Source organism: Bombus impatiens, unplaced genomic scaffold (genome assembly GCF_000188095.3).
Source record: "Bombus impatiens unplaced genomic scaffold, BIMP_2.2 scf_0217, whole genome shotgun sequence".
Taxonomy (NCBI): domain Eukaryota; kingdom Metazoa; phylum Arthropoda; class Insecta; order Hymenoptera; family Apidae; genus Bombus; species Bombus impatiens.
The window spans coordinates 3,806,509-3,825,129 of record NT_176636.1 but is presented as its reverse complement, the minus strand read 5'-3'; the positions used below and the strand labels follow the sequence as shown (position 1 = coordinate 3,825,129).

Below are 18,621 nucleotides of genomic sequence, written 5' to 3'. Positions count from 1 at the left end.
CAAGGGCAACATCATCGAAAATTGTTCGATTTGTAGTACGAGCTAGATTCAGGTAGGTCTGAACGTGAAAAAAATTTCCAAGAAAGAGAATATCAGGACAAATAGAAATACTCTAGAGCGAACAGATATCTTTAATGATTTTTAATCCTTCGACTGCTGTTGGTGTTCATAAAAGCTGAAATATAAAATTCAGCGCGTTTCGTGAGTAGCTGCTCCTTTATTTCTTTTTTTTCTTTAGCACACATATGTCTGGATCGCTTGATGCGACGTTTCCAAATATGATAAACCGTTCTTTTTAATTTGGAGTCTAAATTGAAAAGAAATTAATTCAATTCATATATTACTTCCAGCATTTTTCTGAAAAAAGCTAGTAGACGCTGTTTAAACCGACTGAATATTAACGATACTGTCAGAAACTGTAAAATAATGACCATAATATATCTGGAATAACAAGCTGAATACTTTATATCCGTGCCTAGATTTCCAAAAGAAATAACGTTCAAATTTCTAGCAATTTCATATTCCATATTTCTTTCAGAAAGAAATAACGTTTACGCTGTGACAAAAAGATGATCTGAAGCACAGAACAAAAATTTTATTTCATGGAGTTTGGTCTATAATAAAACAGTTAAATTTTGCTTCAACGTTACGTTTAAATTCACACAGTGTGGAAAATTCTAATCCAACCATTTCTAATCCATTCACCAAATTTCAACTTTATCGCGATTCTATTTAAAACGTCAGTACCTTGAATTCCTTCCACATTTCATCCTCTCTTAACTTCTATAAAGCTTTCTGCTTGAAATAACCGGAAAAGGAGCGAAAGCTGACCGAAGACACGTACGCATATTCGTTGCACGCTCGCTTTTCGCTTTGTGCACGCGTCAAATTATTTTCTAAAATTCGATGTAGTCTCTAGAAAGTACAAAAGCTACGCGTCTTCAAGCGTCAACCCAGCTAGCGTAGTTTTCGTATCCGCGATAGCGTGAAACATCAAACAGAATGCGAGACAGGCCGCAACAAGATTCTTCCTTTGGTTAAATTTTCTTTCGGGTCACACAAAATTTCTGACTCTTTGATGACGTAACTTTGCGTTAAGCTCGGATTACGTTCAATATTATTGTTATTAATATTAGTGTCCGTAATGTTGAATAACATCATATTCAAAGAATATGTTGTTTATGGATAAACATGCTCGAATTATAATTACAGAAATAATATCATGACAAAGTGTACTTTTAATTTCTTCGCTACGCCAGACGTATCAAATTCATACATTTTACGACCTCTATGAGTATGCACATTTTTTTCACTTCTTCCTTGGATTTTTATTATCATCATAATGTAATTGACTGTTTAAAGGGAAACTCTCGGAAACTCTGATAGAAATTCCTTTCTTGTTATACGAAATAAGTAGATAAATAAAAGATTCTGTAGACGTAAGGTGTAGGTTCAAACCATCCTGTAATTTTGATTCTTCTGCGTCAACAGGATATTATATCGCATTGCTATGCAGTGATTTCTACTACAAACTGGATACTCTTTATTTTTTAGTCAAATCCATTCGCAATCGCGACTCGGTTGAAAAATCGATTTCTCGTCGTATTTATTCCAAGAAAATGTTAGAAGTTACGTGAAAACTCTGTTCCTTGCTAAATGTCGCCACGAAACGGCAGAGAGGATAAATAATCTCTGTGTGTCACTTAAGAAAAGTTAGGAAGCTGGTTCCCGGAATCCGCACTGTTTACTCAAACGCCACAGTGTATGGTTACGCAAAGAAATAAATATTCAAGATATTTCAACCGAGCCAAGAAGCAGAGAAAATACTAACAAAGATAGGACACAAATAGGCTGTCACGACGAATTCTCCGACATTAAATGTTAGGAAAACCGCGCATTATATGCATCTCTTAATCTCTGTGCCAAATCCTCTTTCAAACGCAGCACTGTTGAACGTGCAAACGTTGCCTACGTATGTGCGAACGTGACCAGCGAATTTTGATTTTTGCCTCGAATCCTCGTTCAAATTCCACACTGTGCAACACCATGAAACTACTATTTTTTGACTCTACTCGACAAATATCGTACGCTATAAAGAAAATCATAAATTCAATGTACCCCGAAAACGAAGTCGAGCCGGTTCTTATCTGCATGCAGTTTTCCATGCGAACGCTTACCTTGGGATAATGGATCGAGATCGCGGACGTGTACTGGAACGTCAGGCTTCCTGGGTAGCCGTAAAACGGTATCGTTATGATCGGTGTATGGGAGTCGTCGAAGTAACCGAAGGCCAGTTTACTGCCGCTTGGAGAGAACCATAAAGCCTTGTTCGAGCCGAACACCTCCTCTGAAATGGAACGAACAATCGTTAGACCGCGGTTTACGATAACATGCTACATACATATTATTTGCGGTTGTTACTCGTGTGCATACAGTGTACAAGCTTGGAATTCTTTGATTCAAACGCAGTGGGTGTAAGTGTGATTTATATGGTGCATTTGTTGCAACGAATTTATCCATCTAGCGAATTAAACTAGCAAAGCGGAAATTTCGGAATTTTAAATCTACGCTTATGACGAACATTCCTGATCTTTTTACTATTTTTCTTCTTTCCCTTTGACCGATATTGTAAAATGACGATGTACTTGATTTAATCTATGACTCACAATATTTAGAAATTATATATTTTTGCGAGAATTTGAATATCAAGTTTCGCAGTGATTGCAGTCGATCGCCTCATTAATGTAAATTTTCCTCTGTTTCAGGCTAAAATTCCCGATACGTATTTCGTTATTGGAGTAGCTTACGGTCGCGGTGTTTTTATTAAAAAATTATCGTTTATTTGATACGATACATATGTATGAAATTGGAACAAGCATATTTGGTGAAGACAATCTACCATATCGCAGCCATATCGTTTATTCAAGAAAATATTCTTCTCGTAATACGGCCGTTTCTACGAGAAAACCGAATTCGTATAAACGAATTCGCTGTTCACTCCCGGAAATTATTCTCTTAAATCGTGCTCCTTTAACGGACAAACAGAAAGGAGAACACACGAAGACGAGGAATTATATTCGACGCGAGACATCGTTCGAAAAATACGTTTCTCTGGAGAGCGTTTCAACTGTCCACGAAAGAAGTTTGCTCAGAAAAATATCTCTCTCTCTTGCAACAAGGAAATGCCATATTCACGGTACACTTCGCCTTTTCGTGTAATTATTCTCGTTAAATAAACAACTAGATGACGCACGAAAGTAAAGAGAAGAGATGAAAATAAAACCGGGGATGAAACACGAGAGGAAAAGTTTATATTGTACAATGTGTGTTAAAGAAAATGTGTGAGATATTTAAAAGGCATGACGCTAGAAATCAAGATAATGAGAAAAGTTCGTATATAAAAATGTCGTTTGAGGCTTATTTTTCAAGACATAGAGAATTTAATCTTGCTAGTAGTGCGAGTCAATGAATCAGCCGGCGAGGCTTCGTCTCTATTTCATTACTCGCGTTTCATGCCTTTCGCTCTGGTGGATAAAATTCGGGTCAAATTTTAGCAACGCGTAATACTCGTTAAAATACGTACAAAGACCTTAATGAACATGAATCAAAGTGGCTGATTAATTTCGCTATTAATTTTAATATAAATATTAATTTACATAACTTTTCATCTGCATATTTATTATATTCGGTTATCCCGTAAGTAATGCGATTTTTCGAAAGTGTTCGGTTTCAAACACTGACAATTTTCGTCTGGTAACCTGAATTTTAAAAGATTGGAATCGAAAGCTTAATAGAAGCAGGCAATGAATTATGAAATATACGGAAAGATTCATCACTGATCGATTGTCGACAGGTAATTCTTCATTAGATCTGATATATGAGAACGATTGTATTAGTTATAAAATGACCTGAAACATACTAATATGGAAAATATTCTATGATTTAAGTATACAAATATCTTTTTCTCTCACTGCGTGTGATATTAAGTAATATCGATTTAATATCACGATTAGCGTTTACTAAGCTTTCCTACATATTTCTATTAAATGGAAATTCTCCAAATATGATTCTTTTTGAAACACCCTGTCTGTATAAAGATGCGGCTCACAGAGAAACGCATTTTCTTGCAGAAGCGTGACCGCTCAAACGTCCGTTTTAAAACACGTCTAAGTAATTTCTTCGAAATAATTCCACCGCTGAGCTCGAAAGCACTTCACCTTTTCTACCTTTCGTCCTTTATAAATATATATATATATATATTTTCTTTTTATATTTTACAGTGCACGCTGGCTTAAGCCAGAAAGGAGTTCACCGCTCAAACAGCGTTTATCGAACGAAACCCAGCGAGAATTCGCCGCAGCTTGCGATTTCGGCTTTCGCACGCGGCGTCGTTAACGTTCTGCTCTTTTCCTCGCACGATCTCGTCAACGCTCGTACACGTACCGAAAGATGAAAGCGTAAAAAACGGGTGGAAAGGTCCTGTCAAAGAAGATCGGGTGAATTGGCCGAATTTGTGAATTTTGAATGCGGTTCGTTTCGGTGTGACAGGAATTTGGTAGAATGCGGTGAATTTTTCTGGAAATACCGCGACAGTATTTCGTAAGACAGAAGCGGCAGAGTGTTGAAAAAAAAGAGTCACGGCTTTAGTTTAAAGTTGGAAATTTGGAAAATATTTAGAGGAAAAGGTGGCAAACTAATGACGATCAAGCAAACGTTTCTACATATTGCTACGAAGAAACGTATCTTTAAATATTCTCTTCGTAGTGATAAAAATTCCTGACTTTTCTTGGCTTCGGTTTGGTTATCGCGAATTTTTTCGCAAACATAATTTCAAGAAACAAAATCCTAAATTAAGTGTCTAAAAAGCTGCAAATATTTCGAAACGCTAGAAACAAAATGGCAAATAGATCTTTGAAAAAGCTTACTATCAAGAGAGCATAGAAATATAGCACATAAAATATTGATTCCAAATAAGTGCAGAATTTTTTAACGAATTACTAATAATCCTTTAATTAAACGCATTTTTTTAGAAGTATCAAACAACATAAAGTATTTTTATATTCATTTATAAAAGCGAAACACCTCTGTCTGTTCCGTACGATCATTGACATAATCAAATAACAGTATGAAAATTAACACATTTATATTTAGAAAAAATAGGTATTTGAACGAGAAAGCATATACTCTATATGATATAAGCTATTAAAACACTGACAGCTTAATTCATGGTTTAGTTAAATCCCCTAATCAACAGTTGGTTTTAAATCACCGAAAAACTCATAAATGCCAGAAGAAAGGCTGGTAGAAAAATTATTCGACTTCAATTATGACGCGTAATTATCTTTCTGATAACTAATTTCTCTTTTTTTTCTCTTTCTCTCTGGCTTGCCTTTTCCGCAGGTTTCTTTGAACGATTCCCAGCTAAAAATTCTGGAGACCTCATCGCAGGCGACGCGCCTTTGGTAAAACGTAAGCCACGGGACACGTTTCGTGACTCTGGCCGTGATTACACTGGCCGGTACTTTGTAATTTCGATTCCCGCGATATAAATGCAATGCCATTTATGCACCACCTTTCTGAAGGGCTTTTGTATAACTTTTACCCCCGCAATTTCACTCCGTAAACCCCGCGGCCATTCGCCCTATTACGCAAGCCAGGTTTTTCAATATCCTTGCAATAAATTCTTGATCAATAGCCTCGGTGTGTCTTTTTAATCTATCCATACGGCAGATAAAAGGGGTAGCTTTGAAGCCCTTTGTGATAAAATCGACAGAGTCTATATATTTTCGAAAATTCCCGTTGGAATTTCCATTCCAGAGAAACTGTGTACCTGAAAAAAAGAGCAATTCAAATAGAAATTTAAAAATCAGGGAATTATTCTGATTCATGTCGGTACGTTCGTGTTTTGGTGGATGGAATGAAAGAAAAAATATCCTTTTGGGCAGAATGATAACTCGACGAGCAAATATATCCATAAGCAATGCGATTCAAATGTTTGCTGATGTTACGGAAGCAGGTAGAAATAGAGCGATATCGATCAAAATCATTCGCGGTTTACAAATCTTGAAAGTAGCGCACTTTTAATTTAATAGCCAATCGAATTGTCATTTTATTTTATTAATTTCGACAAATATTTTTCCAGCAAATATTTTACCGAACGGGCCAACATTTTATTTTTATTAACTTTGGAATCAAACAGGTGTACTTTTGTATACTCCTCAAATGTTTCAAATAGTTATTCGTCATTATATGGAAATATTGAGAATATTAAAATGTAGCTTAATGATCATATTTCTGGCTTCCACTTAACCGTAACAGGATAAAAGGATAAAAGGATAATTTCGGAATAATTGCATCCGCGTTGGCGTATTAACATTCAAGAGGCGGGGAAAATAAAAAACAAAAAATCTATATACCCCTGAGGACAGAGTGGGAGGATGGCTTTGTTGTATCGACGCGACATCATTAATACATTCGCTCTAAAAATTCACCATAATTCATGCGGGTGGGCGTTTTATTAAAAAATTTCGTTGAAGCCATGTTGCAGCTGCAGCTAGCCCGCTGCGTATTTTTCCGAATATGAATCATCGTTTCACGGGAATTACTCCCGGAGGACGCAATAAATCTGACAGTTTACACGGACCTAACGAGTCGCCTATTTATCCGCGCAATTGATACCGTGAATCGTGATTGATATTAAACGTATAATATATATCGATGCGATCGTGTGTGAAATTCAAACGTTAGCTGATGTTATGGAAGCATGACAATCCGAGCGATGTAAGAGAAAATTGTAAATATCGTCGCAAGAATTATTCTTCCAATTTGTCAGTCAATTTGGCAGTGGATCAAGTTGTAATTTTTATTGAGATATGTATAATTTTATAGGTTAGATGCGTAGTAGTAATACTTGTACGTGAATATCAGTGCGTGGAGGTATGTGTATGCGCGGCGTCTCGAAAACAAATGAATGTAAACTCGGTTCAGTCGGTTAACAGTCGGATATGGAAGAAAGTGGTGAGACGCGTGCAAGTGTGTATCGATGAATATCTTTGAAATCGCTTATCAAATAAACATATAATTATTCTAATATTAATTTCAAGTGTAAATTTAGTGTTCCTATACCATTATTTCGACTATTCAGATCCAAAATTCTCAACAATTTTATTTTCTATCACAAAAATAGAAAAGTGGCTACAAGTTAAACAAATTAAAGCAAGCCCTAATAAATGCAACCATGTTACATTCACACTGCGAAAACAGATACCACCAAACATCTTACTGAACGGCACGCATATAATACAAACAAGGTAAGTCAAATACCTAGGACTCCACTTAGATACATAACTCACGTGGAAACAGCATATTAAATCAATAATAGACAAAATACAGACAGCAAGGAGACAAATGCATTGGCTAACAAGTCGAAAATCCAAATTAAGCATAGAAAATAAATTAAAAATATACAGAACGATCATAAAACCAATCCGGACGTACGGAATACCACTATGGGGAACAGCAGCAATGAGCCATATAAGCAAAATAGAGACAATGCAAGCTAAAATTCTTAGAACAATGGTAAACGCTTCATGGTACGTTAGAAACAAGGACATTCGGGAAGACCTGGGAATACCAACGGTCAAGGAGGAGATTAGCAGATGCGCAAGAAGGTACAGAGAAAGAATAGCAACGCATCCGAACCGGCTGGCAGCGGAAACGATCAACACATCAAGCATAGAAAGAAGACTGAAAAGGAAACACCCAGCAGATCTCATAAAGGATATGACCTAACAAACACGAAAAAATTCTACCAACTGTCCAAATTGGACAAATTGTGAAATATTAAATAAAAAAAAAATTTTTTTATTTTCTGTCGCTACATGTTTCTCTTGATATGAAAAATTATTTCGCGCGAAATTTCACCCTGTACGTTCGTTATATTTATTAACGAAAATACCTTTCGCTCGACTAAGAGGGACGTTGTTAAATACAGAACAATTTCGTACGATTTTATACGATTTGATCGAAACGAAAATTGATTCCGGCGAAAATAATAGAATTTAAAAGAAAGTTGGTGATATAAGTGAACGATGGAAAACATATCGTTCAGTTGGCTTGGTTGAAAATAAAAAAAGAGCAGAGGTTAGAAGAAACAAAGGTTCTTGGTCTCTGCAAAGGTTTGCATTTAAAGCCCTTCAACGCCAGCTAATTAAGTCGTTTCGAACGAAGAGGCATGTGCCGTAATTAAAATATTCAAGGCAAAATTATTTCCACCGATGTAACGTTGCTGTTGGCAGCCAGCAACCAGCTCGAGAATTCGTGACATGATGATTTCCATGCGCGATAAATTTGTACGGAGTTAGAACTTAATCTAATTCACGTGTTATTATTCCCTTTGTAGCTAGACTATTATTATTTATTTATTATCATTATCGTCGTCGTTGTTGTTATTGCGTTAGGCTCTCGCCCATTACAAGCTTACATAATAAACTGGCCACAAATAGAAGTAATATATAAATATAAATAGAAACAGTATAAAATATAAATATAATAATTCGTCAATTAAACTAAATTAAACTAAATTAAACTTAATTAAATTAATTCTCATAGACAGTTATTAGAGTCAACTTTTATATACTTTACAATGAATAATAAGATACAGTACAAAAATAACAAAAGCAAGAGAAACCGTAAAATAAATGAAAATCTTGGAAATACGAGCTAAAAAAAATTTCTCATACTGCATCAGAATCTGTGTTACAGAGATTGGAGACTTAAAACGGACATTATTTACCCCGCCGGTAATATTCTGTTTACGGTTTGCCGGTTCTTTCTTCAAGAAAACAGTCCAACTGGAGACAAGAAAGTTACTTGAATCATATTATCTGGATCGCGAGGGCACTGATTTAATTTTGTTTGGTGTTTCATTGAAGCTCGTTCGTGCCAACACAGTGAACCGATAACATAATCGAATTCCATTTACTGAATCCTCCTTTACTCAGAAAATAATTTTACAGGATTCACGATCGCGGGATTATTTTTTTAATGTCCAGCAATTAAAATACACGAACGTTTAGAGCAGACAATCGACGTAGATTGTGTAGCCGATGATTTTGAAGAATCGCGTGCGCTTGAATTATTTTTGGAAAAGCAAAAAACGTGCAACGATTATTGGAGAACGATTCAATCTTTGAAATGGTTGTTAGAAAATGGAACAGACACGGAAACTGAGAAACACAAATACATTTCACAAACCAGTATTGGCGAAGAATAATTTGAACAAGAAAATATCAATTTTCAAGCTACACTTGAGGGAACGTAATTTGAAGTAGGCTATTTTGCGTTTCGTTTGTCACATTTTTATACTTCAATTTTATTCCTCGTTAAGCAAACGAAACAGATGTTTAATATTTCAAAAAAATATTTAATATAAAATCGTAGCGAAAAACCATGTATATCGACGAAAATTGAAAAGCTTCCTGGTAAAAGAACTTAAATGGTGAAGCCGAGACAAAACGGTGGATAGGGTAAATTGCGTTGGAAGTTTTAATATTAGTCTTCTAATATTAATACTAAGCTTTGATCTTTTAATATTAGCTACGTTTAAATTGATAATTGTAATTACTCTTAGCGAACTTTCTTCCTCTTATATTTACAGAATAAAGAAAAATTTCACTACAAAATTTCATAATTCTACCACTTAACTAGAAACTACTCTCGCCTTATATCTACTTATTACATCTAGCGTTAGCCCCTTTTCTTAAAAAGTTCTTCCACTATTTCATATTTCATTGAAACACTAGAAAAATACCTTCTAACGTTAGAAAAATACAATTGGATTAAAAGTATGAAAAAACTGTAACAATGTTAAACACTGTACAAGCTGTATCGAGGCTGATACCTGTTTTCAAAAAAAGATAGTTTTCAAAAAAGATAGATCAAATAACATGTAAATAGTAAAAGTTTCGCAAAATCGTACAAAATCGAAACGTTCGAGCTGGCAAAGCTTGTCTGCAAGATGTAAGATATACGTAGTAATACGAACAAGTTTGTATAACACTATTATGGTAGACGTACACGATGAAACGATAAAGGGATAAACGTATTATGTTTGTACGAGGAGGATGTAAAAAGGAAATTCCCGCTTCGAGATATTATACGGCTGATCTCTCGTATCCAATAAAGCTAGCAAAAATAAAGTTGCTCGTTTCTTATCTTGAAAATCCTTTGAGCTGTGTGCAAGCTTTTTTTAGTATCGGTTTATTCACCTCTCCTGCCTTGCTTATTTATTTTTTTTTATCCAGATTATTTCGTCCAGGTAATGAATAAATTAATAAAATTATTTTCATCCTTTTACCCAGTGTTTCGTCCCCCGTTTCTTACGGCAAGTGGATATTTTACTCTTTGAGAATGTAAGCTTGTACAACAACGAAGAAATCGAAATATTATTTCTTTGTCGACAAGATTTCCTACGTTTCTGCTATCAGATATAAAAGATACAGACTTTCGAATCTTTCTGAAAAATAAATATACATTAATAGTTCTTTTCGTATGATCGCATTTAAGACGTGACATTTCCATATTTATAAATTATACAGTGATACGTTTCGTCAAGATACGAAATTTATAGTATTCTTTCTTTTTTAAGGGTTAAAACTTTTTAAACCGAAATATAACAATTCCTTGCAGCGTCGATCTTTCGACAGACATTTTCGCGTACGAGTTAATTTTCGTCGGGAAAATTTAAAAGGATGCTGACTGGTTCGCTCGTGGACCAAGATAGTGGCCCTAGGAGAAGAGCAGTTTCTGTCATAAGCGTTAGCTATTTTATTTTATTTTTTTGAAACGATAGTGACAAAAGGGCACGCTTGTTATCGAAACTGCAGACGTAATAAGCATTACTCACAGGCTGGAGAATAGAGGGTTGAAATCGAAGGTAATAATGGCTGTTCGATACTTTGCACCCTGAGTTTTCCACCGATTCATCGGTAACAATACTTCGATCGTGCCTCGAATATCGACTCGAGTTGGAAAGTTCCGAGCAACGCTCCAGAAGAATCGAAAAATCTTGGGAAACTCGAGGCTTCGGTTATCTCCTGGGTATCGTAAAATTCCCTACCGAAATTCCACAGCTTCGATACGTTTGTCTTCGTTCTTGCGAAAGTATTAAACGTTAATTAACAGGTTCGTGGTATGGCAAAGAAATCGTTAATAAATCGTAAGTAAAAATTTTCGATCGTTCATTGAACGAAAATGATTTACTTGTAAAAAGATCAGGAGTATGCAACACTTTCAAAAACAATTGAATTATTTTCATCGATCTAGAGCATTGCATTTAAAGTGAAAAATTGTAAATCCTACAGGACCATGTTTATGATCATTGTTTTTCTCTGTATTTGTATTTATGGATTTGATCGGTCAGAGTTGCACATACTTTCGTATATTCTGACCTATATGTATATCCGAAATATACGTCCGATAGGATGGCGCCACACGCGTTATAGTACCGTCGCTTATGGCACCGTTCTGACGCATCAACAGATTACATAATCCTACTTGCTCTTTGTGCTTCAACCTTTTACCTAATTGCATCTCAGTCCACTACCTTTGCTTGCACATACTATTTACAATAAAAAAAATCCCGTCGACAATTCGTAAGAGCGGGACAATTTCATCAGAAACGTTCTACGGCAGATATAGAACAAGAAACGAGTAGACTTTGCTACTAATTTCAAGCGATACAGCAATTTCGAATAATCCTCATAATTTCCCAGCTTCACTTCAATCTCCCAATTATCCAAATACTTATGAAGAATGGTGTACGCGTTCCATATACGAAAATAAAACGTACAAATTTGATTTACCATAGCTCAACAGCTTGTCCCATTGAAATCTATCTCTAAATCCAGCACCTTTTTCAATCATCCCTTGAAACGGTTCAAACAAGCCGTTTAATCCATCACCGAATGAAAGCTTAAACGCGTCAGAGTACTCATCGATGTCAGTGCCATTCCTAAAGCGGTACGAACGAGCCCTGTCCCATCACGCGGTTCGACTTCCGGGATAAATAATTTCGTCGACACGGACGATTCGGGGGAATAAATAATTAGACGACCATAAAGGGAATTCGTGGTCCCCGAGATTTTCTTGTTACCTCCGCGACATCCGACCCACCTTCGACCCTTCTTTTCTCATCTACCTCTCCCCCTCTCCCTCTCCGCCCTCTCTCTCTCTCTCTCTCTCTCTTTCTATCTCATTCACTTCCTCCCTTTGTGTTCTACCATGAATTTCACCCTCGGGATATTTCTCTCCCTCGTCACGTCCAGCTAGCTGCGCAACGCAGTGTCGTGTCTTTGTGCTCCACTCGCCCCTCCCCTCCTCGTCCTTCTTTTTCGTCCCTTTTCTTTTGTGTTTGCAGACCTGCTACTACCATCGCCCATTCTCGTCCTCGTGTATCTCCTCTCGTGCATCCTCGTCCCACCACCCGCTCCGCGACTTCTTCTCTTCCGGTTCCCCTCGCGGGCTTTCGCAGGGTCGAACGAGAATTTACCTTCCAACAGGCTCGCCTACAGCCTCGCGGAATACGTATATATCTAGTAAGCCAATCGTCTTCTTTTTTTTCTTTGCTCTTCGAACGCGTGCTATTTACGCGCCGCGGGTCATCCCCTTTCGACCGAGCGGAACACGCTACTCTGTCTGTTCTTTTTCTCACTGGGTAAAATACTCTTTCTTTGGGAGAGGCAAATAGGGAGAGAGTATTGCAAGGAGTATTTCGAGACTATGTCGGGGGTTGTGTTGAAAGGAACGGAGGTTGCGTATGAAGGGATTTTCTGATCGGCGGACGACGGATTTTTATGCAGATTCGTATTTTTCGGAATACAGGGGATAAAACGTCGTTTATACGAGCACGCCTCTATTATTCAGGTCTGTGAAGTTGACACAGCCAAGTGGACATTTTTTACAGAAAGCAAAGAGTATTCGTTTGTCCGTATCTATCCAACTGGAATATTCGTTTGTCCACTCCGCAAAAAAAGGTTGTCAGCATATGAAAATTTGAAAAGATTTGACATTTCCGCCCCATGAACTTTTTCATTGATTTGTAACTGGCATACGACTATCCACGTTTTGTCCACCCAGAGTTTTCGTTTGATCATCTCTCAAAAAAAAAAGTTATCACCAAATGAAAATGATTAAACATTGGACATCTGCGCCCCATGAACTTTTTTATTGATTTTTAGCCGGAATATGATTGTGCATGATTTATCCACGTCCGTCTACCCAGAATTTTATTCCATTTAAAAATCAATGAAAAACTTCAGATGATCCTGATGTCGAATTTTTTAAAATTTTTCGTTCGGTGGTAACTTTTTTCCGGCGGGCTGGGGTTGAACAAACGACAATTTTAGTTGGACAAACTACAAAATTTTGTAGAAACTCGCATTTGGCCTGGCAACTTCGCAGACTTTTATCATCCGAACTATGATTAAAATTAATTTTATAATACGTACAAATATATTCTATTTTTCTAATGAAGACATTGGCACACGTAATCGTCTTTTGTATTCGAAATAAAAAGAAGATCCGAACTGGATAGCAAACCTCTATTACCAGAACTGCTCGGTTATCCGAACTGCCTTGTCTCTCGACCTATTCGAATGGACGACTCTACTATAATTAACGCTAGAATTACCAAGCCAGTCGAAATGACTGGTATCAAATTTTGTGTCTTTGTAATTACCAAAGCAATGTAGGTATTCTTGATAGTATTAATGTTTTTCGTATTCGGTTGTTTTACCCGTGTCCTTTGTTAAGCGTGTTTCGTTTGTCAGTTCCTTTATGCAACATTTTGCGTAATTCGGTTGCAAGACACTCAAAGACAGACCCTTTCAACTTGGCTTTAACTTGCGAGGACACGTTTTGATCCTCCAAACACGTGTCACTGACGCCTTTCCGATAGTTCAACTTACAAAGACACGTACTGAAGTTCCAGGCGGATGCCCTTTCAAATCTCGTAGGCAACTTCTGGATTCACGAAAGCTATCTTCGACGCTTTAACAACGAGACGCTAATTATACCGTGGAATGCAGAAAGCGTGTCTCTGTACGTGTCGAAAATAAAATTCCAGCAGAACATCACGTCACATTATCGAAATAAATATCATTTTGTATTTAATTAATAAATGACACAATTAAATTGAACGATTTTAAATAAAATTTAAACAGGAGATCGTATTATTAAATCGAATATTTCCTGTATTTTATCGAGAACATATAAAGTTTGGATAACGCGACAAGAATAATACGAATTACACGTTGAAATTTCGATTTCCTCCGTTTTAACAATTCGAGATATTTGATCAAATATTAGGTCATCTGAAAACAAATTCGAGAAAAAGATCCGTGAAAAATCTTCATCGTGTTGGCGTTAAAAGGGACCGATATTTCGAGATTTTTCCGAACTCGCGAATTTCCATTTTATTAACAATCGCGACGAGACTTTGTAACGTGTACATGGAATACTTTGACCGAGGATCAACAACGTACACGCTCTGTCTCTTTCTCTGGTTCCGGGAATTGTGATCCGGAAACACGGCAGCACCGGAAGCGCGATTCCGGCAGTGGAGCTCTGCGCCGCGAATTATTATACGATTTCTGGGCTAACGATTTGAAGCGGCGCATAATTTCCGAGCGGCGGCAGCAGTTGGAATTTTGCGAAACGCAATTATCTGCAATTATCTCAGGGAAATCGAAACTCGTGTCGAGTTCGCGATTTAGATACAAACTATGCGATCACTATCGCGCTCGGAATCTCTGTTTTAAGCTCTGTTACGCAAAGAAATGACGTCTTGAAAATCTTCGAAGTCTGAATAAAGCATCTCATTTTTACTTTCGTATTAGTATAATTTGTATTATTGTATCGGTTTAATTATAAAAATTAAGAAATATAATAAATAAACGACAGAAATTTAGTACATAGAAAGCAGACAAACGATAAACAGTTATAGAAAATCAGCGATTAATCGCTGGCAAATAATTGTTCGTTTTCTCTTGCCCTCGAATTCCCTACAAACGCGTAAAAATCTCAACTTCCATTTGAAATCCAAACTTCCACATAATTTCCTCGACATTCCATTCGACACACTTCAACTCCCATCTTAGCCAAATCTAACTTTAAGGACACACAAAAATCCTCGACCAGAAGCGCAAAAACTCCTTTTCCATCAAACTTATCCTAACATTCACGGAGACAATCTCCGCGATTCCATCGAATCTCTTCGTAATAAACTCCGAGATCGCTTTTTAACGATCTGTTCTTACGCAGACTGACAGGAAGCTTCTCCTCAACCGAGGGCCGGATGTGCTTCCTTTACGAGCAATGGCGAATAAATTAGCTTTCTTTTGCTCACAATCAGCCTAATGTCTACCGTGAACACATCCGCGCTGGAATTCGCTGAATTATCCAACCCAAATGCTGTTTGCGACTGTTTCTAGAGCATGTTACTCCATGGAATGCTAGCAAAATCAATCAGAGAACAATCCAACCTGAATTCCTTTGTCTTTTATAAGTTTGTTTAAAACGAATTATGGGGCGGAGAGAAAGGGGAAGGATGGAAAGCCGAGTGATTTTTTTTTTTTAACGGCCGCTTCTTTGGCCTGGCAGGGAATTGCTTTTGTACGGGAAACTATTTCGCTTCCGCCCCTTGGCTGGGTTCCCTTGATTGTTAACCGACCAGGCTGTTGCCGTATCTGCGCCCGCTCTCTTCAGCAGCTTTTATCCGACGCTGCGGACCTTTTTCTTCGCGCGGGAACAAAGATGGCGGCCGGGCCGAGTGGAAAATTTTAAGAGGACTGCACGGTAATTTTTCTCGTCCGGTAGAAAAGAAAGCGAGGATGGGCATCCGATGCGTTTTCCAGTTCGTCTTGGAATTGCTTTTGTAGTCTCTGACGGTCAGTGACGTACTGTATATTGTTAACTTTCTTGTCAAGGTTTTTGATCATCAGCAGCACCGTGTACGTCAACAAGGAAAGAAACTGTGTAACAGTTGGAAGTCAAAGAATCGCCTTGTGCTTCGAAATTGCGACTCATTGGACAGGAAACAATTAGAGAAATTAATTATACAAATGTGAGTTATAGAAAGAGTTAAAAATCGAAAAACCGTCTACCTTTCCTTCAAATATGTAACTACCCAAAAGCAATTAGGAAAACTGATGAAAAACGTGCAATGCGGAAAAACGATGAAAAGGAAAGAATTTTCTGTTGCTTCGAAACTACAACTGCCCGAAAACAATTAGACAAATTAATCACAAATACGGAATATAAAAAGAGCCAAAAATGAAAAAAACCTTCTTTCCTCTTCAAAAATACAACTCGCCAGAAACAATTACGATAATTAATTATTAGCACGAGGCGCAAATAGAATTAAAATTGAACGAATTTGGAATTTTCTAAAATTGCCAACCAACCGTCCATCAACAACTAGAGAAACTGAACACCGACGTGAAAAACTCTTGAAAATTAAAAGGATCTTCGTTTCCTTCTAAAATTGTAAGTACTGAAGAGTGACTGTGGAAGTAATTCACGCAGCGTAAGTTGCACAGACTTCTTTGGTATGTTCGTATAAAATAAGTGCAAGTAGCTTATCCAAAATCTTAATTTCTTTTCGCGGTAGACGAAAAGCTTGCGAGTGAATGTTAATTAATCCAAGCCGAGCAACCTAACTCCTGTAGCTACCTGGCCAACGGGTTCGAGGACCGTCTCACGCCACGAATTTTACTTTCTGAGACGGCGTCGCGTCGCCGACGACGAATCGTTTCTGCAGTAAGAGCATTAAAATGTAAAATGTCGCGGAGGGTAGCGTTACAAGAAATTCCGTGAGAAAGACGCGACGACGTTGGCACTTGGAAGGGCCAAATGTGAACAGGTCTGGCGACGCGAATCGCTTAAGTTTAATAACAGCGCCGCGTCCGACCGTCGACTTTTTAATTAAGAATGCCGACCGAAAGCGTCGAAGACTTTCTACGGGGCGACGCCGTGAAATACGCGCACTGTCGGTCTGTCCTTCGCGTAAAACTTTTCCTAAAGAAGAGCAAAGAACATGTCGAGCGAGACGAAAGTAGGTCGGTTCATAATGGAGAAGTTTCGTGTAGATTAGTCAAGTTACCTAAGCTTGTGAAACTCTGAATTTAAATTAGATGTTCTGATATTACATGTGTATCTTTAAACACAGTTTGTATTCTAATAATTGTGATACTTATTTGTAATTAACGGGAAAGAGAATCTCATTGCACGCGCGCTTACGTATCTTAGAATACCGTGAAAGAGGAAATTGGCAAAATGTTAGATAGCAAGTGGCATAGATAAATAAAAAGGAAGAAAAAGAAAATAATAAGTTGGAATATAAAATTGACGATTAAGTTGATAATTTGAATGAATCTAAAGATGTACAAAAGTAGTCGATGGTATTAGAATACTGATTGGCTATCATACATCAGCGGTCAAGACGATCGTATTTGCCATAATAAGTTCAATGGGATTCAGATTTAAAGAGAGTAGAATTTCTAGTGAGACAGACAGCGATGTTGAAGTTCATAGTTCGCGTAGGTAAGATATTAAGAGAAACGACCAGCTGATTGATAGTACTATACATAAATAATAGATAAGAATAGCCCTAAACGCGATTATATGTGCAAACTACTATAATTATAGTAGCATGTGGAAATAAATGGATATATAGAATGATATTTCTATCTCGTTATCGGTAGAGTTTAACGTTAATCTCATTAATAATCTGAAATTCATCGTTTTGAATTTTAGTTTTAAGTAGGTAGCGCTAACTTGACTAATCTAAATTGAATATGCGCCGTGTCTATTTAATCTAACCGACGACGCAGCAGGTGCGTCATGTGGTCGTCGATATTGGAAAACAAACATTGCTCGAAACATTGTATGAGATTACAAAAGTTGTATTTTATTTAAAGATAAAGACATAATGTTAATAATCCATGCAAACTTGGAATTATCGATTCTGAAAAATTTCTCAATAGTGAAATTTCACGGAATGTTCTTCGTTCGAACGTACCTGGCGAAGATTCTATTAATAATCGTCTTTTGATTCTCAGACAATGAAACTTCGCTTAAGTCGAATAACTGAAACCAGTTGCCCGTCGATCTACCATACATCGATCGTTCCTTTAAAAATGCATTCTGGTTACCACAGGCGAGAATCGTAGTTCACTGAAAGACAGTAAACGAACTCGCATTCCGCGGTAAAAGTTTCCCCTCATAGAGAAACCGAGCTTCCCCGTTTTTTTTTCTTTTTATTAATTAAGGATACTTTGTGGAAGAGAGGACTGCAAATACAGACTTGCTCGATGTTTCTTTGTAAGGAGTTTGTGGATAGTTTCGCGGCGACATCCTTTTTTTCTGACTACGTAAAAAAGGGATGTGGGCGAGTTGTTTCTCACTAATTAAAGATAACCACCGGTGAGCTTTCCTTCTGTAGATCCTTCTACGGAAACAGATCTTTTCCTCGGAAGAAGACTGCTCGTTATTTTATTTCCTTCTTCATTTTTTTCATTTTTCTTTTCTTTTGTTTTTTTTTTTTTTTTTTTTTTTTTAAAA

At 37.1% G+C, this 18,621-nt stretch overlaps 1 protein-coding gene across 6 annotated transcripts in view; it reads right to left on the bottom strand.

Annotated features, from left to right (window-relative positions):
* Positions 1–18,621, bottom strand: part of LOC100748212 (venom dipeptidyl peptidase 4) — a 310,210-nt gene that overhangs the window by 83,059 nt on the left and 208,530 nt on the right. For all 6 annotated transcript variants that reach the window (XM_033319882.1, XM_012383458.3, XM_012383459.3 and 3 more), the window contains one exon: positions 2,178–2,347. In XM_033319882.1, coding sequence (XP_033175773.1) covers positions 2,178–2,347 — 170 coding nt within the window. The remainder of the gene's footprint in view (positions 1–2,177; positions 2,348–18,621) is intronic.